Source organism: Euleptes europaea, chromosome 17 (genome assembly GCF_029931775.1).
Source record: "Euleptes europaea isolate rEulEur1 chromosome 17, rEulEur1.hap1, whole genome shotgun sequence".
In the NCBI taxonomy this organism is placed as follows: Eukaryota; Metazoa; Chordata; class Lepidosauria; order Squamata; family Sphaerodactylidae; genus Euleptes; species Euleptes europaea.
Genome location: NC_079328.1, coordinates 22,681,238 through 22,702,509, shown reverse-complemented (window position 1 = coordinate 22,702,509; position 21,272 = coordinate 22,681,238). Strand labels below are relative to the sequence as shown.

Below are 21,272 nucleotides of genomic sequence, written 5' to 3'. Positions count from 1 at the left end.
GTGCCCAAAATTGTGTGTGTGTGTGTGTGTGAAATGTTGTCAGTACCAATGCATCATTCTTTCTCTCCCCTCCGCCAAACAGAAAATTGGAATTTACAGAGCTGAGCATCTATTCAGCAAGTGGCCGTTCAATAATAAACTACGGATCGAGTAACAAGCTTATCTTTACCAGACAGCAGATAGATTAAATAATAGTTGTGAGAACATACAGGGAAGTGTGAAAACAATGGAGCAATAAGAGAAGATCTTATAGAAGAATATAAATCACAACTGAAAAAATAGATAGGTGTTTCTGTCTTTGCCTTTCCGCAAGGGCAGACTTTCTGTTTGACTGGACTATCTAAGAATCTGCCAAATAATTCGTTGAGGGGTGAGGCATTAAGTCTGGCCAAGACTAAAATTCTTCGAAAGGTTTGAATGGTTAAGAATTCTAGATAATCTGGAAGCACTGGAAAAGATGGGGTGCTCTCTCCCCAGAAAGAGGGTGCACATTTCCTTTTAGCATCACCACATAGTTCAAGAGGGTCCTATTTAGAGCAAGCTAGCTGCAGTACTGCAGTCAAAAGCTCTGCTCACGACCTGAGTTCGATCCCGATGGAAGTCGGTTTCAGGTAGCCGGCTCAAGGTTGACTCAGCCTTCCATCCTTCCGAGGTCGGTGAAATGAGTACCCAGCTTGCTGGGGGTAAAGGGAAGATGACTGGGGAAGGCAACGGCAAACCACCCCATAAACAAAGTCTGCCTCGTAAAACGTCGGGATGTGACGTCACCCCATGGGTCAGGAATGACCCGGTGCTTGCACAGGGGACCTATACCTTTACCTTTATACATAGTAATATAAACTTCAGTCCCTTGTAAACCATTTTGTACAGTGAAACCCTATTACCTGTGCAAAAAACCCTGCGTCACTTTCATTAAATTAGTTTTTTTCAAACTAGTATTTTAGATATTTGATTTTATTTCTATTGGTGGGAAGCCCATGATTATACAGAATGAAGAAGAATTGGTTTTTATACCCCACTTTTCTCTACCTTTAAGGAGTCTCAAAGTGGATTACAACCACCTTCCCTTCCCTTCCCCTCCCCACAACAGAAACCCAGGTTCGAATCCCCCCTCTGCCATGGAAACTTGCTGGGTGACCTTGGGCTAGTCACACTCTCTCAGCCTCACCTATCTCACAGGGTGTCTGTTGTGGGGAGGGAAAGGGAAGGTGATTGTAAGGGGGTTTGATTCTTCTTTAAGTGGTAGAGAAAGTCAGCATTTTAAAACCTCTCCTCCTCCTCCTCCTCCCCCTTCTCCTCCTCCTCCTCAACTGAACGTGTTTCATTCTCCTCCCTTCTATTTTTTAAATTGGTGGATCTCATGATTTTTACCCCTCTTTACTAAAGTTTGCATTTAACTCTTCCCTACTTTCCCCCTTTCTCTTTGTATTTTCTCATTACTAGACAGTGAGCTGCCCAGCTGGAACATTTTAAGCATGCAGAAAGAACCACAAAAAGCATGCTAGCTAAAAAGGCTCCCTAAGAAGGCGGGGGGTGGGTGGGTTTTAATATACCGAACAGTTACCGAAGACAGATTTTGGTCAGTTTCATCCACAAGCAGAAGGTCTCTGGAGAGAGGAGGCCAACCTCCCATATTCCTTTTAAGCCCTCTGCAGGGAACATCTGTTGCACAGCTTGGAAACCAGAAAGCAAAAGCAGGAGACAGGATCCTTCCTTTCCAGTAGTTCCCTGTATAAGCAAACAGCTCAGCCTGCACTCTTGACTCATGAGTAGGCTGCTGATGCTGGTGGTGGTCATTATGAGTGCAAGCTCTTTATCAGCAGCAAAACATGCAAGGATAGGGAAGGGCCAGAAGGGATACACTTTCTCCTCCAGTTCCTAGCAAGGATCCACATGATGACTGAATTCACCCCATTGGTTTCAGGAAAGGAAACTGGAAAGAAGCCTGCACTGTGCATTCCCCCCCCCTTTTTTTTTCTAATGAGCTCTGTGTAAATCAAAAGCTTGCAACACTTTTGCCAATAGAAACTAGTTCAATGGAAGATATCAAGTGACCAGGTTTGTATCCCATGTCAGACATTCAAAATACTGGACAACAAAGAGGCAGGAGAGCAGTCTGTTTATTGTCTGTAGAACAGATTCATTACAGGCGATCTGGTTGTTCACCAAGGAACAGTGTTCCCTTCCCAGTCAAGGAACGATCCCGTGTCTCTCTCGGTGACAGCAGAGAGTACTTTCAATATCCCCGTGGTGCTATCCTCCACTGTAGTTGGAAGCTATAAAATAGTGAGGGAGATCGGTTAGAAATGCCATAGATTTTGTCTGATGCACTGATCCAAGGTATCTCCACGACAGCAATCATAAGCTGGTCTACTCAGAATCCTACTCGGGTCTATTTCACGGGCTTACTCCCAGCAAATCATTCTTAAGATTGCCCTGAAAGTATATTGCAGGGGTGTCAAACTCATTTGTTACAAGGGCCAGATATGACATAAATGTCACTTCGTCAGTCCAGGCCTCGCCAGCCCAGATTGAGACTGAGGGAGGGTGGCCTGCCTTGGCTGGCTCGTGGGCCAGTCAAGAGAGGAACAAAGCCTGCTGAGGGAAAATCAGCATGGCTTCTGCAAAGGGAAGTCCTACCTCACCAATTTTTTTGGAGTTCTTTGAGAAAGTGAACAAACAGTTATATAATGTTGATGTGGTAGACATTATATACTTGGGCTTTCAACAGGCTTTTGAAAAGTTCCTCACCAAAGACTCCTGAGTAAATTTACCAGCAGAGAGTAGGAACAAATAGACAGTTCTCTCAATGGTGGTAAGTAAGCAGTGGGTTCCCACAAGGATCAGTATTAGAGCCAGTGCCGGTTAATGTGTTCATAAATGAACTGGAATTTGTGGTGAGCAGTGTACTGGCCAAGACTGCAGATGACACAAAATTATCCAGGGTGGTAAAAACCATGGATGACTGTGAAGAGCTTCAGGAGGATCTTCACAAATTGAGTGAGTGGGCAACAATGTGTCAAACAAAGTTCAATGTAAGTAAGGTGCTGTACATCGGAACAACCCCCCCTCAATTTTAAGTACATGCCCATGGTATCTGCTGAGACTGAGAGGGAAAGAGGCCTTGGCGTCACAGTGAATGGCTCAATGAAAATGTCGACCCATTGTGCCGCAGCAGTGAAAAAGTCAAACTCTATTTTGGGGATTGGGACAGAAGGCGGTCTGGTATAGCCCGATCTTGTCAGATCTTGGAAGCGAAGCAGGTTCGGTACTTGGAAGGGAGACCACCAAGGAAGGCTCTGCCAGAGAAGGCAATGGCAAACCACCTCTGCTTCTCCCTTGCCTCGAAAACCCCTTGTTGGGGTTGCCATAAATCAGCTGATACTCGAGCTGATACCTGTTGGGAATTATCAGGAAAGGGATTTAAAATAAAACAGCCGATATTATAATGCCCCTGTATAGACTTATGGTGCGGCCTCATTTGGAATACTGTGCGCAGTTCTGGAGACTGTACCTCACAACAGGACATGGTAGAGCTGGCAAAAGTACAGAAGAGTTAGTGAGTTGGAGTACCTTTCTTACAAGGAAAGGCTAAAGAGTCTGGGACTTTTCAGTTTAGAAAAGAGATGATTAAGGAGGGACATGACAGAGGTTTATTAAATTATGCATGGGGCAGACAGAGTGGACAGAGAGAAAATTTTCTTCCTCTCCCAAAATACCAGAACTCAGCTGATGGGCAGTAGGTTCAGGGCAGACCAAAGAAAATAATTCTTTACTCAATAAGTGATTAAAATGTGGAATTTGCTGCCAGAGGATATAGTGATGGCCTCAGATATAGATTGCTTTAAAGGAGGATTAGCTAAATTCATGGAAGACAGGGATATCAGTGGCTAATAGCTAGGTGACTAGAGGAATTTCCACATTCAGAGGCAGTCAACCTCTGAATACCAGTGCCAGGAGGCAAAATCAAGGGAAGGCCTTGGTATCTGTGCTCTGTTGTTGGCCATCCAGAGTAAGTGGCTGGCTACTGTGTGAGACAGGATGCTGGATTAGATGGACCATGGGTTTGCTCCAGTGGGATTCTTCTTATGTTCTTATTCATTTAGAAGCTTCAGTCTCTGGCATCTCCCAGTTGGACTGCAGGTGGTGAGAAGATCCTTCTCTGCCTGAGACCCTGGAGAGCTGCTGCCAGTCAGAGTAACATGACTGATGGAGCAATTGCCTGACTCAGGATGAAATAGCTTGATGCTTTCATGTGATCTCATGCGCCTAGTAAGACGCACATGGCACCTTCCTTTCTGGCCTCTAGAGGGCAGATAAGAAACATCTTATTTCAGGAGACTTTTAACAGTTGAATTTTATTATATATTTGTAAGTATATACCCACATATTCTCAGCTATTAGTTTCGAAGGCAGATTACAGTCATAACACCTAGCAACAGAGAATTAATACTATTAAAAGAGCCATTTTAATCTTCTTTGGGGGTCATTATGGATTTTATTCTCTTCTTTATTGTGGACAAACAGTAGGACAGTGGATGCAGACTGGTTTACCAAAGCCCATCAGAGCGTACCTTGGTTTGAATCCTGCCACTTTATGCTGGAGGTAGGGGTTTTGATTGCCACTCAAAGGGGGCAAACACAGGTGTGTTTTTGTGTGGTCCCAGGTGTGCATGCAAGTTGCAGGGTACATTTTGGTGAAGAATTTTAGAAGGTGGGACTGGCTGTTTTGCCCAGCCTCTGTGTTACCATAAGTAGGCAGTCTAGGTAGGCAGTCGCCACGTTAGTTGGGGGAATTAGCTGGAGACAGAGAATAAGAGGGGGTAACTGGGATCAATAACCTATGTATACCAGGATAGTCCTGGGTGAAAACTCTCAAATGAGCAGGTGGTTGTACAGTTGAAATGGGTTTTATTAAAGAATTAAATAATAAAATCAAGAAATCTATCTCAAGCAATGAGCATACACACAAGAAGCATACAAGAGCTGACTAAGATAAAAGGGAGGAAGTTGAATAGGGTTTCAGGGATGGGTGATAGTTACCAGTCTTGAAGGGACATCCAGGAAAAGCAGCGCTGAAGAGGAAAACGGCCAGCGTTTCCAGGGGCAAAAGAAAGAGTCCACATGCAAGTGGGGGTGCGTACACAGATCCATAACACACACACACACACACACACACACACACACACACTATGAATGGCCAAAGGAAAGCCAAAGGAAAGCCAAAGCCAGAGACAAAGAATTGATTGCTTTTCCAGGGTTCCAATAACAAGATAGGAGAGGCTTGATTAGTCATCAGGACCCAAGAGAATGTCCGGGCTATTCTCTTGAATACTGAATGATTGCAGGGATGGGTGCAGACAGGGTAAGTAATGGTCTGCTTGGAGCGCTCATTAAATCACCTTAGGGTGACACAATAGAGATTAGCTAGCCCCATTGTCCAGCCAGGCACACCTTAAGGCCAGGGGAAAATTCAGCAGCCAACCTTCTTACTGCACAAGTTTGACACACAAGATGGATCCCAGAACTCTCTGAGGGCCTCCCATTTTGTGGATCGCAGTGTCTTGTTCTTATACCAGTCTTGCCCCCTCCCCGTGCCTCCATGGCACCCCTTAATATGAGGAGAGGTCCGACTGCTTACATCTGGGTTCTTCTGTGTTTACCACAGGCACAGATCTATCTGCCCTGAGAACCCCCTTGCTATGAGTACCATCTGCTGCTGCTTTGGAGCAAGAGGATCCCACAGACCAGGCCCATTCCAGGAGACTTCCTTGGGGGAAGAACTGCTGCCCAAGTACCCTGATTTCTTCCCCCTCCTAAACAAAGTAACTTACCAGCAGTGATCCCATGGCGGTTTTCACCCAGCCAGGGTGGATGGAAAGGCTGAGAACCCCAAACTGTTTGTACTCCAAAGACTGGCATCTGGTGAGCATGTTCAGAGCTGCCTGAGGGTGAGTCAGGTAATGAAGAGATAAACGCACCATGTGAGAGGGCTGAAAACATGTTCCGGCCAGAGGTCTTGAAGCCAGTGAGTGCCCACAAGCACATTGCAAAAAACAAGACAAATGCAGACACCCAATTGTCTCATGTTTATACAGCAATTAAGTGCATAAGATAATCAAAACAGCTGATAAAATTAAATATAAAGTGAACATCTGGGAGGGCCTGAGAATCTCAGGCTGAGATAGAATCCTGAGTTTGGACTGCAGGGGGCAAGAACGGGAAATGTATGAGACTTCAAGAGCCATTGCTGATTGACAATGACTGTTCACTTGTGAAAATATCCCAAGTCTCTTCTAGAAATTAGAAGGATGAAGCATGGGACATTCTATATGTAGCAATCGTGTACTATCACTGAGCCATGGCTGCACACTTAATGTAAGCAGCGTGCATGGATGGGAGAAGAAGATGGGGGTGCTGGTGGTGAGTTCTAGACTTTGCCCTCTTCTTTGTGACAGTTCTTCAGCACCACCAAGTCCCCCCCTCAGTCTTCCCTTCTCCAGGCTAAACACACCTTCAACCTTTCCCTCTAGGATTTGTTTTGTGGACCCTCCCCCCCCCCTGAACCCTTTTGTCTATATCCTTCTTAAATTGCGGCACTCAGAATTGGACATGGATGGGGTCTGACTAGTGTGAAATGGAGTGGAACTATTACTTCTTGTGACTTGGATGCCACACTTCTGTTAATGCATTAACTGAATTAAAATCGCATTAGCCTTTTTTGGCAGCTGCATCACACCACTAACTCATGTTCCGCTTGTGATCACCAGCACCCTACAGATCCTTTCCCCGTGTCTTTCTGCCAAGCAGGTGTTCTGCCTCCTATTCCTGAAATGTCAACAGAATGGAACAAAAACATAGGAGCCCCAAGTCACACTCTTAGTAGGTTTGCTAGGTCCCCCTTTGCCACTGGTGGGAGGTTTTTGGGTTGGAGCCTGAGGAGGGTGGGGTTTAGGGAGGGGAGTGACGTCAATGTCATAGAGTCCAATTGCCAAAGCAGCCATTTTCTCCAGGTGAACTGATCTCTATCAGCTGGACATCAGTTGTAATAGCTGGAGATCTCCAGCCGCTACCTGGAGGTTGGCAACCCTAATGCTCAGCATATCCGGGCAAGTTCTTAGAGTGCTCATGAACCCTTGGACCAACACTGGGGATAGGTGTCATATATCTCATGATGCTGCCTTATACTGAACCAGACCAGTGGTCCATCAAGGTCAGTATTGTCTGAGTAGACAAGACTAGCAGCAGCTCTCCAGGGTCTCAAGCTGAGGTCTTTCACATCACCTACTGCCTGGTCCTTTTTAACTGGAGATGTTGGAGATTGAAACTGGTCCCTTGATGTTGGAGATTGAAACTGCATGCAAAACAGAGGCTCATCCACTGAGCCACATCCCCTCCCGTAAACTCCTTGCCTAGCCATGCTATACGGTTGAAACTAACAGTGTTGTTGGGTTGAAACTTATAACAATTGGTTAGGGGGTAGCAGGGTGTGCTCTTGGATAGTGTTGCCAGGTCTCTCTTTGCCGCCGGCGGGAGGTTTTTGGGGCAGAGCCTGAGGAGGGAGGGGTTTGGGGAGGGGAGGGACTTCAATGCCATAGAGACTAATTGCCAAAGCAGCCATTTTCTCCAGGTGAACTGATCTCTATCGGCTGAAGATCAGTTGCAATAGCGGGAGATCTCCAGCCGCTACCTGGAGGTTGGCAACCCTATCTGGGAGGGGTCACATGCCTGACTGACTGACTAATCTTGGGGAGCTGTGTAATGTGACTCAGCACCATCCTATGTCAAAGGATTGCAACCAATGCCTTCACAGGGTCGAAACCAGCACCAGTTGGTTAGGGGTACTGGGGTGTGAGTTCTTAAAGGGGTGACATGGTCCTCAATCCTGAGGAAGCATTCCTTGAGGAAGTGCCAGAATAGACCACAGACTTAACCCATTCCTATGGGTCAGGCCATTAAGGATCCATAACTTGGTCACCTCACTTCCTACAATATGGCTACAAAGTCACATGGTCATATTTCATTTCCTCGTAGGGGAGAAAAAGAGTTCTAGGACAAACAGTGTGAAACAGGATGCCCACTAAATGGGGTGGGGCACCTGTCACCTGTGCTTAGGTCACAGCTTTGATCCAAAGTAACCACTCCCCTTATTCTTTTCTGCTTTATTGGTTTTAGTGATGGCCGATACTGAATTTGTTTTAGTTTTGTGACGCTTTCCATTTTTAAAAAATTATAAATAATAAAGCACTTGGAGCATCTTGTGGACAATGCAGTTAATAAATATCTCAAAGAAAATACGAACAGAGTCCTGAATTTTCTCTTGTATGCCTTAAATAGGCTCCAACCAACATCCTACATAAAAACCACATATTACACAAACTAGCTAATTACTTCATAAAGCACCCTGTAAACTAGTGTAACCTACTATTTGGTGCAATACAAGGTTATTTCACATATTAATGAAATGGCCCTGCTCTGTATGGCACCGATTCCCATACCTTGCTACAACGATAAGAGATGACTTGCGAGAGAGACCAGCCAGCCATTTTCTCAATAGAGCCGAAGTCACTGGAGATGTTGACGATTGCGGCTTTGCTGCAGCTCAGGCCTTCCTCGGGGCTTCCCAGGGCAGCGGTCTTCAGCAAGGGCAGGAATGCCTGGGGAGAATCCCAACCAGTATCTGTTAGATGGCAGCATTCAACTAGCAGCCAGCCTGCAAGCCCTGGAAAACTAATGAGGGCCTTGCTACACATTACAAGACCCTTTTGTTTGTTGTTGGATGACACAAGGACTTTGTGTTCGGTGGACAAGGGGAGTTTTGTGCCCCCCCCCAGACGCATGACAGCCCTTTTCTGTTTGTGATGGTCGTGCTCGGGGGAACGTGGCTTCAGCCTTACACCCCTGTGGTGTTGTCATGTCCTCAAACCGTGCCAAGACAGTGCTGTTGTTCTCTGAGTCTGGTCTGGTGTGTCTACCCTAGGGTTGCCAGCTCCAGGTTGGGAAATACCTGGAGATTTTTGGGGTGGAGCTGTGGGATGTGTAAGATTTTAATTAATTTAATTCTAGCATATTAGAAAAATGTTATTTTTCTATTATATTTGTAAGCTGTGGTTATTTATATAAGTCAGTAGAAAATAGTCCTGTTTAACTTAAACTGAACAAAGCAGGTGATCTTTCGTATCTGGTACAGGATATTACCAAATAACAGATGAGATCATATACATGTGACCACAAAATGAGATCAGAGTTAGGGTGGATTTGAGAGGAGGAGATATTCAAATCCTCTTAGAACAAAGAACTCTGGAAAAGTATAAATATGAGGACTAGGCGGAGTTTGTTAGGAGACTTTCACTTTTGAACCCGAAAAGGGCTGAAATGTCTTCCTCTTTTGCCTGGCAAAATAAAAAAAAGCTTTTTTCTCCCTTTGCTTCTTAAACCTGGCGTCGTCTCTACTTTGTGATAATAAATCTGGTCACAGAGGAAAGTGTATATTTACATCCAACAGATCCTGAGGAGGATGGGGTTTGGGGAGGTGAGGGACTTCAGTGCCATAGAGTCCAGTTGCAAAAGCAGCCATTGTCTCCAGATGAACTGATCGCTGTCGCCTGGGGATCAGTTGTAATAGCGGGAGATCTCCAGCTATTACCTGGAGGTTTGGAAACTGGCACGGGAAGAAAATAGTACAATAATACAAAAAGTGTATATTGTGTATCAAAATATTTCAACAAGTACAATGGACTACAACAAGTGACAATAAACAATATATACAAAATATAAAACGTGTTTGATACAGTCTGTGAATAGTACGGTCGATAAATAGTAGAATCTTCTTAGTATGTAGAAAAGTATTTTAAAAGTCCATCAGGTACATGTATAAATGATCAAGAAATCTTCATTAAGCATGATGGGTGGGGGACGGCCGTTTCAAGAAAATTTCTTCAGCCCCATTTCCAAACAAGTATCCAAGCTGAATTAAATTCTATGTATCATCATGAAATCAGTTCACCAGTTCCGGTAGGATACTCCCAAGTGTAGGCAGCAGTTAATGAAGGTATCAGCACGGAGGTGCTCTTTTCTTATTTTGCTAATTACCTGGAGGTTGGCAACCCTAGTTTACCCCTTTATGTCCAGGGCTGAGTTTAGTTGGAAGGATCACCTTTACTTCCTCTTTTTTATTTTAAAAAAGTGTCCATATCAAAGTCTTCTCTTCTCCTGCCCTCACAACATTCCAGTAGTAGAATGGCAAGTCTTATTATTTTGGTAACTAGTTGCTGCTGGGCCCTCCCGCCACCCAGGGCATTTTTGGGCAGGCAGGCCTGAGCTTAGGATCTTAGATGGGTGGCCAGCTTGTGTAGCCAACCTAAATCCATCCACCAAGTCTGGCTGCTGCTTCAAAGGGTGAAAACGCATGGTTGCTTTAGCCTCCTTTATTCCCTGTTTAAGCCAGGATTCAACCAGGATCGAATGTATGTGTTTTCGCCGAACGTGCGTTCGATCCTGGCTGAATCCTGGCTGAAGCAGGGAATAAAGGAGGCTAAAGCGACCATGCGTTTTCGCCCAAAGTCAACCAGGGCTGCAGCCATAGTGCCCCCGCTGGTGGGCAGGAGTCATTGCAGGGTGGGGATGCAGACACCTTACCTGGCTGCTGCTGCTCCAATTAGGGAAGGGGGTTACACTAATAAACTTGTTCTTTATTTATTTAAAGCATTTTTAAACCACCTTTCTATTGTTTATTTACTTCATTTAATGGGGACCCAAAGCAGCTTACATCTTCTCTTCTCCTCCATTTTATCCTCACATCATCCCTGCGAGGTTGGCCAGGCTGACTGACCCAAGGTCACCCAGCAAACTGCCATGACAAGAGTGGGAATTAGAACTTGGTTCTCCCAATTTCTAGTCCAGCACGCTAACCACTACACCACGCACTGGCTCTCAATAAAATAAAATAAAAATGACCTACAATTAAAGAGTACAAGAGAAATGGACAGAAAAAGGTTCTCAGCAGTCACTCAGCTGGAATCGCACAAGAGGCACCAGGCCCACAGCCAGGTCATCTCATCCTATGGCTGCTATGCTATTATTTGGGTAGCTGAATCCTGCACTAGTATGAAACACTCATCCCCACCCCCTCCCTGCTTTGTGTATCATTATGTGAGCCTCTGGGCTTGTAAGGCTTCTCACCTGGCTGACTTGCAAGGTCCCAATGGTGTTCGTGCCGTACAGGCGCGCCATGTCCTCTGCTGTCTCATAAGCCAAGCAGGTGAATTTGACCAAAATGCCAGCATTATTTATGAGCAGAGTCAGCCCATTCTCTTTCACGTGCTGTTCTACCTTCCGCACAGCAGCCTCTATGCTCTTCAGATCTCGGATATCTACTTGGAGAGAAGAGAAAGAGATCAGGCAGCCTTCCGCCACTGCACACGTAAGAGGAGCAGCTGCACTGCTAGTGGTACCAATGAAGCCACATGCAAGCTAAGATGTGCACCACAGGATCTATTGCGACTGTCACAGAGGAGTCTGGGGGTACAAACTCCTGGATGGCCCACAGCTCCCCACAATTCCAGATTCTGGCTCTGGAATCTCCGGCAACTTCGCAAGGGATCCTGGATCATACCTCATGAGCCAGCAAAATGCCTTTGGCAAATGAGGAAGCAGCTCCAAACCACCGCTCTTAACCACTACACTGTGTAAAGTGCCGTCAAGTCGCAGCCGACTTATGACAACCCTTTTTGGGGTTTTCATGGCAAGAGACTAACAGAGGTGGTTTGCCAGTGCCTTCCTCTGCACAGCAACCCTGGACTTCCTTGGTGGTCTCCCATCCAAATACTAACCAGGGCTGACCCTGCTTAGCTTCTGAGATCTGACGAAATCAGGCTAGCCTGGGCCATCCAGGTCAGGGCAACCACTACACTAGGGCTATGCAAAAAAACAAAAAAAAAGGTCAAATTCGGGTTTGGGTTTATTGGTCCCAATTTTTTTCCCGGTAAACCTGAAATAAGCCGAATTCCCATACCGGTAGATGTGGGAATTCGGCTTTTTTCCAGGTTTCCCAAAAAATTCGGATTCAATAAAACCTATGGGGCTTTCTGCAGCTCCTGGGGGGAGAATTTTTGCAAGTAGAGCCCCCACGTTTTCAGCGTGGCTCCAAGGGACTCTCCTTGCAAGAACCCCCAAGTTTGGTGAAGATTGGGTCAGGGGTCCAGAGTTATGGGGTCTGAAAGGTGTCACCCCATCCTCCTCCATAGAAAAGATATAGCAAAGTGGCTGTATTCAGATTCTGTAGTGGGATCTTTGCTATGTATCTCAATGGAGGAGCCAGGCTTTAAACAGTGGGAAAGTTTGCCCCCTCCTCCACAGAGATACAATGTATCTGAATTATGTTTTATTTTGATGCTAGAGTTAGGATATTATTTTACAGATTGTATTTTAAGATTTTGTTTGTTTTTATCTTTGCTGATTGATTGTTTATTGGATGTGAGCCGCCCCGAGCCCTGTGACCTAGGGGCGGGGTGGCGTATAAGTCTAAAATAAAGTAAAAGAATTATAATCTGTTGATGACTGATGTAGTCTATAAATATTGGTGGTGGAAAGTGCCGTCAAATCACAGCTGACTTATGGCAACCTCATAGGGTTTTCAAGGCAAGATAACGTTCAGAGGTGATTTGCCATTGGCTGCCTCTCCATGGACAAAGAGAGTTCTGAGAGAACTGTGACTGGCCCATGGTCACCCAGCAGGCTTCATGTGGAGGAGCATGGAATTGAACCCGGTCTGCCAGATTAGAGTCCACCGCACTTAACCACTACACCACGCTGACCCTCTCTATAAATATTAAAGGTGAAAAATAAAATATAAGCTTGTTCAGTGTTAGCTGATGTGAACTTCTTGTGTTTTATCTTGATGAGAGGGAAAGCAGCACTGGAACCGCTTTGCAGGTGGGCCCTAAAAACAACATGAACTGACACATGGTCCCACTTGCAAAAGCGTGGCATTCACAGGCTGAAAGACTAGCAAATGCACTGTCACCTAAGCCTGCAGGGCCTACAACCCAATTGGGGGCTCTCTCTTCTCCCAACCCCCCAGGAAGCAAAGCCTTTGCAACTGATGCTGCTGGGGCAGGGTTGCCAGGTCCCTCTTCGGCACCGGCGGGAGGTTTTGGGGGCAGGGTTTGGGGAGGAGAGTTCAATTGCCATTGAGCTCAATTGCCAAAGCGGCCATTTTTCTCCAGGTGAACTGATCTCTATCTGCTGGAGATCAGTTGTAATAGCAGGAGATCTCCAGCTAGTACCTGGAGGTTGGCAACCCTATGCCAGCGGGGAGCAATCTGAGAAATCTTGAAACGACTAATTTATGTTTGTTCTAATTAGTCATGGTGTTACTTGGTTGATTTTGCATGTTACCGGAGAATTGTTTTCCATTTTTTTAATCTACTTTGAGCAGGAATTGTTCAAGGGGAGAAGAGAAAAAAGGAATTGTTCAAGGGGAGAAGAGAAAACAATAGATTGGAAGCATCAGAGCTTCCAATCTATACAATTAAATCGATGTGTAAGAAGGGTGTGTTCTGGCAGGCGGTTGATCACTGGGTGGTGAAATTGTTATCTGTCTACTTCATAAAACACATGCAATTTCCCAAAGGTTAGCAAGTTCATCTTGCAGCCAATTTGTGGTAGTTTTGCAACCATTAAGTGATTGCCAGCTGGCCATCACCACCTCCTGCAGTCTTGCTAAATAATCTGTCCAATTGAGCATGTTGTGTCACCCCTTACTTTGGTGCTAACCACGAAACAGCAGCACTGAAGAGAAGAAGCAGAGAATACCTAAGAAAAGCTTGTCACATTTTTTTTTCCATACAGCAGCACCTCAAAGTATTATCGGGATGGAAAGAAACACATACCCAGCTGTAGTACAACAAGGTTTGGGTGACACAAAGCCAGCCTCCTTAACTTCTGGAAAGAAATAACAGTGTCAGTGTATGGGAGCTCCTAAAAACCCAGAGAGAAGAACAGTCCATAAGCCTGGACAGGCAAAATTCCAACTCTTTATAATCAACACATCCAAACCAAGAGATGTTTGCTTGTAAAATGTGTTTGTTTGTTCACCCCATGACATTGCTACTAAGTTTTCTCTTCTCCCCTTAAAAAAATCTGGAGTGATTGTTTTTTTCCTTTCTTACACAGTGGTTCACCTCCAAAAGCATCAGTTTCTCCCACCACCAGCTTGGGCCACTGTTCTTGCCCCCCACACTTTGGGGGGAACCCCCCCCCGACCGTGCTGATACTGCAATCCATTCTGTTTCTTCCTCTATTTTCCCCATTAGTCACCTGCCTAGGATCAGTTTACCATGTCACCAATCAGATTCAGCCACCTGGGCAAGAGATTGGGGCACTCCCACCTTACACAGACTTGGGTGTGTGTAAAGTGCCGTCAAGTCGCTGCCGACTTATGGCAACCCCTTATGGGGTTTTCAAGGCAAGAGACTAACAGAGGTGGTTTGCCAGTGCCTTCCTCTGTATAGCAACCCTGGACTTCCTTGGTGGTCTCCCATCCAAATACTAACCAGGGCTGACCCTGCTTAGCTTCTGAGATCTGACAAGATCAGGCTAGCCTGGGCCGTGCAGGTCAGGGCTATACACACTTAGGACATGTGAATTAAGTTGCCTGATCTCTAAGGGAAGGGGTCACAGGTTCAAGCTTGTGTGTATTTATGTGATGTTCCTTCCAGGTGGTCGGGCAATGGGCATAATGTCACTTCTGGGTGACACTCAAGGAATCCCCTATCCTGATTTCTATGGTCTTTACCATACAGATTGGGAGAAATTGCTAGAGCAGCACCATTAACGCCATTTCCCCATTTTTTCTCCTGCTCCTCAAATTATTGTGGGTAGGGGCCTGGGAAGGGGAAGTATTCTTTAAAACATAAAAGTAGGAAGATTTGCAGCGCCATCTTAAGCAGAGTTATACCCATTTAAACCCATTGACTTCAATGGATTTAGAAGACTCTGCTTAGGATTGGACTATTAAATATCTGCCACAGCTTAGCAGAAACTGTTTTACTTCTCTATGAGAAATAGACTATAAATGAAATTTAAAAAATACTGGGATTACAAACAATTTGACCATGCTAGATAGGTCTAATGACCCAATCTCCTTTGAGAGAACAAATGAAGTCCGGGTTTTCAACTTACTTCATTTAGACAGGATTCAAATAACTGCTTTAACTCAAATAAATCTTTTTAAAGCAGCTTTGTCACCACCCTCTTGCTAACCCTTTCACAAAGTGCTTTTGAAATTGCTCTCCATTAAAAACAACAATGGTTTGGTGTTTGAGAAAACAAGGCCAAAATAATTTCCTTCCCCCCAAGAATACTGAACTGGCTGCAGTGTTCTTCGGCTTCTGGCCTCAGTCTTTGATAACATCACCTCTAATTTTATACCAAGTTCACCTTCATAGGGGTTATCGATCTAAATATGTTGATGATGTTTTTTAAACAAAAATTACTTTGGAAAAAAAAATCTGTGTAACCAGAACTCTTGTTACTGGTCTAACGCTGACTGGCACCTTCTCTCACACATTTATTCCTATTCTTGCAGTACCAATCTTACCTTCCCATAATATCTGTCAAGATCTAGGCTGGTGGCAAAAACCCACTCTGGTGGGTCTTGCTTTTCCAGGAACCGAGTGACCAGTCCCAGCCCAACTCCCCGATCAGAACCGGTCACCAGAACACTCCGGACATGTAGGGTCTCCATGGTCTACTTCAGCCAGCCAAGCACCTCGTTTCTGGTAAAGCCCAAAAAACATATGCAACTTTTAAAACATTAGCAATGCATATTTGCTATGAATGTTCCCAAGAAAGCGTCTTCCTTAATGATTCTTCATGAATCATGAAGTGAGCCTTCACATTTTATAGGGGAAGCCGTTCAAAGAAGCTGAATTCAGGTCACTTCAGAAGTCAAATCTGTTCTGTCCAGAGGATAGCAAGAATGAAAATACATTATTGCAAGGAAAGCCTGCATGTGTGCCAAACAGCAACACATAAAGCCGTTTTGCTCATTTTGCAAGGCCTGTTCTTTGCCCAAGCAACCAAGATAAGCCCCTGAGGTGACCGCAGCACAACAGGAGAAGCTCCAAGATGGAGATGGCTTATGTCCATCATAGCCTGCCAGACCCAGGCAGCCAGCTGGGCCCAAGGTGAACACCTGAGATACTTGCAGTTTACCAATGGCCCAGATTTGCTCCTGGTGTGTCTGTCCAAGTACAGCCTTCCCATCCTCCCTTCCCCCCTTATGTTGGTTAATGCACCAACATCTTCACAGGTAGACAAGTTATTTGTAGCACTTGGGTCAAAAGGTTTGCCTACCTCTGGCTTATCATTTACACATTCATTTCTGATTCCCAGGTCACAATCAGACACAGAATCCGGTCTGCTTGCTCAACTCTGCATTGGATTGTGGTCCTGCCATTATAGGATCTGATCAATGCAATTGTTTTATATGTGCACTGGGAGTAGTTAACCAAGAAGAGTTTTGCTGTTCTTGATTCTGTTCAATGAGTTCTATCCCAGCAGTCCACACAATGTTGTCCCCAAATTGTCCACTTTGCAGGAAAGTGTGGGGAAACTGGAATTTTTCTCAAACCTGGCTTAATATGATCATTTTGAAAATACTGCAATCAAAGTCCTTTTGTATGCTATGAGGAAAGGAAAGTGAAGATTTTTAAATGTCCCTCCTGATTGCTGTAATTTTTCTTGCCTCAGCTCCAGAACTGCCATTTCCTGAACCAGGAGGATTTTTCAAGCCTTTTTATTATTATTACTATGGGGGTGTTTAAGTAGTGTAATCAGTAGATATGGTCATGTCTGGTATGAACTTAGAAGTGACATCGCCACATCAGGGTGACACCCTAGGATTCACTTGAAACTCTACGGAAAAAAATGAGGTGTCACCTCAATGCAGTGATGTCACTTCTGGATTCGTGCCAAAAGTGACATTGTGGTATTGGTGAGATGCCAATCATGGGACTCTGCCTATTAATTATTCACAACATTTCTATCCCACCTATTCTCCTTGGGCTCGACAACCAGAAAGCACCTATAGAGGAAGAAAATATAAGGGCTAAGAATAGAAATGTGGAGGCCCCAGTGAAGGGAAGGAAACAGAAGAGCTTCTTCCCATGGAAAATACATGAAAGACTGGACAGTTATGGGGAAAGGACAGGATCATGCAAGCCTAGCATACGAAGGGAGTCAAGTCATGATTGACTGTATCAAAGGCAACAGTTAGACCAAGGAGGATAAAGACAAAGCGAAAAGAACTTTGAGAGGTACACCTTTTTGAAAACTGGAGCAATAGTTGCATGTTGTATGCAATGGGGAAGGAGCCAGAGGAGAGATGGATTATGCAATTGATGGGAAGGCAAACAGCAGAGGAAAGGACCACCAGGGGACAGGATCAAGGGGCATTGTGGAGGGGTCGGATGAAGTCAACAGAGTAGCCACTTATCAAGTGAGTTGAGGTGAAGGGGACTGAAAGGGGTGCAGGAAGAGGCTCAGAAAGGAGGGTGGGATAGAGAGATCAGAGTGGACATTTTAAATTTTCTCTTTGAGGAGTAAGGCAATGCCTCAAGTGGTGAGCATAGAGGAGGGAAATTATGGGATAGGTAAATTAAAATGAAAATGAATTTACAGTCAAAGACCAGCAGAATCTGCTACAATACCAAAAAAAGTGCTAAAACTGTCTAATATTATTAATACATTACAATAATAATTCCCTGGTCTAAATGTATAGGCTACTAGGTGCTACTCCAATATAACAGGCATAGACATATCTATATACATACATACTTACATACAAATATATCTATATCTATATATGATGAGACAATCCAAAGTGAAAAAAGACATAGTGCTGGAAGATGGTACAGAGGAGACCCGGTCTGACCTCCGCCAAGCCGGTTCCTCTTTGGGTCAAAAGTCACCAAATGTTTTCCTAAGAAAACCCAAAATCACCTGCTGAGCTCCAGGATTCCCCCTAGGGCGCAGTAAAGGTAGTCTGCCACCAGCTCCCAATTCCAAAAGGCTGGCTTTTCCAGGGATGAGCTGAGAGCTACTCTTCCACAGCCAGTTTCCAAAAGTCAAAACAGGCAAAAACTGTCCCTGCAGAGTAGAGCTTCTGCCAGAGGAGGCTTGTTGCCACAAAACACTAGGTAGGTGGTTTCCACACACACACACACAGGCACTTAAATTTAGCCCTGAGACCCCAAAAAAGGTTTCACAGACTCTAAAGTAAAGTCAAAGATTTATTCTAAAGAAATGTGCTCATTACAGAAAGTAAAATATTCGTGGAACAGATAGCATAAAACAAGAAAGCTTTTAATAATTTCTAACTTCACAGTAATTCTTAAGTTCAGGCAAAATAGGCAGGGTTTGCCAGAAAGTTACAAAGAAAAAGACTTTAGTTGATTCAAAGTTACCAGAGTCCAAAAGCAAGGATTGTTTCCATCAAGCAGAGTTTCAGTTATGCCCGGTTGTCCCTGAAGGGGGACAAGTCACAGAAGTTGATGAAAGTTGAGGACATGCCTCCATGTCCCAGCTCCATGGTTGGTAATCAGAACAGGGTTCATATTTATCTCTTCAGTCTCATCAGGTGATGGCCAGTCACCCAATGGAATCGTTGAGAACGCAGTAAGCTTGTAAAATATTTGGCATGTCATCTCTATGCCTTTGAAGCTAAGGATGAATTTGCATTTCTGCAGAAATGCAAAACATCTGGGCTCTTTCAGGCTCTAGAGATGCCAGGCTTCTGACAGAATTGTCACCTCAAGAACAGATAGTTGTTTTACAATAGGGAGGTTTGCTTTGAAGAGGAGATCGCAGCCTCCGGCCTTCACACCTTCCCCCCAAACTGGAGTGACTTCCCACGAGAATGGTTTGTGAGAGAGCTGTTTCGGTCATCAGCTCCCATAGTTTTGAAATTAAAACATAGTTTTGATATTAAAACATTAAAACTAAGCCTAGACCAATCTTTGGTCATTTAAAATAAAAGAAAGGCTATTTTTCTTTACAGATGGGACCCCCGGTCGGATGGCACTCAATCAGTAGGGTTGCCAGGTCCCTCTTCGCCACCGGTGGGAGATTTTGGGGGTGGAGCCTGAGGAGGGTGGGGTTTGGGGAGGGGGGACTTCAATGCCATAGAGTTCAATTGCCAAAGCGGCCATTTTTCTCCAGGTGATCTGATCTCTATCGGCTGGAGATCAGTTGAATTAGCGAGAGATCTCCTGCTACTACCTGGAAGTTGGCAACCCTATCAATCAGCTACTGGGGAAGAGTGGAGGACAAGTATGAGTAGTGCTGTTCTTAATGATGTGACTGCAAAAGGAAAGTCCAAAGCTGTTTAATGCATATAATAGGAACATGGAATGTGAGCAGCATGAATCAAGGTAAGCTTGAAATCTTAAAACAAGAAATGGAACATTTAAACATTTCAATCCTGGGAGTAAGTGAACTAAAGAGGACTGGATTAGGACATTTTCAATCAGAAAATTACAAAGTGTTTTACTCGGGGAATGACAAATACAGAAGAAACGGAGTTGCGTTAATAGTGAGGCAAGATGTAGCAAAGGCAGTCAGGAACTATAACGCAAAGTCTGACAATAATATTAATCAAACTTCAGGGAAAGTCTATCAACACAATCATCATTCAAGTTTTTGCCCCAACTACAGATGCTGATGAGGAAGAAACTGAAAGTTTTTATGCAAGTATTCAGGAAGAAATTGATCACACACCTAAACAAGATGTGCTGATAATCATAGGTGACTGGAATACAAAAGCAGGAAACAAAGCAGAATCAAATGTTGTTGGCAGATTTAGGTTAGGAGCACAGAATGAAGTAGGAGGACGACTCATAGAATTCTGTGAAGACAACAATCTGTTCATTGCAAACACATGTTTCAGGCAACCAAATAGACGATTGTATACTTGGACATCACCAGACAGCCAGTATAGAAATCAAATAGATTGTATAATTGGAAGCAGAAGATGCAGAAGCTCTAATCTCTCTGCTAAAACAAGACCAGGAGCCGAATGCGGTACACATCATTAATTGTTAATGTCGAAAATCAAGATAAAGCTGAAGAAAAATACCAGAACATTCATAGCACCAAAGTACAATCTAAGCAACATTCCTCACAAGTTTAAAGACCATGTAAAGAACAGGTTTGCATTATTAAGTTCAAGTGAATGTAAACCAGAAGAACTTTGGGTGGAAACTAGAGATATTATCAAGGAAGAATGTGCAAAGACTATTCCTGTAGCCAAAAGAAATGAAAAGCCTCAAAGCATGATTGAGAAAACTCTTAAAATTGCTATCGATAGATGAGAAGCAAAAGTAAAAAGTGACAGAAACAGAATCAAAAGTCTAAGTGCAGCATTCCAGCAACTCGCACGCAGAGACAAAGAGAACTATTATAATAATCAGTGTAAAGAAATAGAAGAGAATAACAAAAAAGGAAGAACAAGAGATCTGTTCCACAAGATCCAAGAAATCAAAGGGAAATTTAAAGCACGGTTAGGCATGCTGAATGATCAACATGGAAATACATTAACTGAACAAGACAAAATAAAGAAAAGATGGGAACTATACAGAAGAGATGAAAGGATGACAGATTCCTTCAAAGAAGAATCTTTAGAAGAAAAACCTACAGTTTTAGAAAGTGAAGAGAAAGCTGCGATGAGAGCAAGTGGGAGAAACAAATCACCAGGAGCAGATGGGGATATCAATAGAGCTATTCCAAGCCACAGAAACAGAGTCCATACAAATCTTGAAAATAATATGCCAACAGATATGGAAAACAAAACAATGGCCCACAGACTGGAAACAATCAATTTACATCCCAATTCCCCAAAAAGGAGATTTCAAAGATTGCAGCAACTATTGGACCATTGCATTAATTTCTCACGCAAGTAAAGTGATGCTCAAAATCTTACAACAAAGACTGTTACTGGAGCATATGAGAGAATTTCAGAAGAAAATCAGCTTGTGTTTCATAGATTACAGCAAAGCTTTTGACTGTGTTGATCACGAAAAGCTATGGCTGGTTTTAAAGGAAATGGGCGTGCCACAACATCTGATAGTTTTGATGCACAACCTGTACTTTGGACAAGGGGCCACGGTTAGGACAGAATATGGAGAAACACTTTCAAGAAGCCATTGAAGCAATGGATGTGGAAGGAGCAAGAGGCAGAGCATGGGGATGGTGGGCGGTGTGTGCAGTGC

General features: G+C 44.2%; 1 protein-coding gene across 1 annotated transcript; it reads right to left on the bottom strand.

The window, feature by feature from the left end:
• Positions 1 to 2,162: 2,162 nt before the first annotated feature.
• On the bottom strand, positions 2,163 to 15,748 carry LOC130489091 (C-factor-like). Its single transcript, XM_056862804.1, has 6 exons — positions 15,602 to 15,748; positions 13,893 to 13,944; positions 11,182 to 11,372; positions 8,499 to 8,657; positions 5,835 to 5,945; positions 2,163 to 2,276 (listed from the first exon to the last, which is right to left on the bottom strand). The coding sequence occupies exons 1-6, from the start codon at positions 15,746 to 15,748 to the stop codon at positions 2,163 to 2,165; spliced, it is 774 nt and encodes a 257-aa protein (XP_056718782.1).
• Positions 15,749 to 21,272: the final 5,524 nt, after the last annotated feature.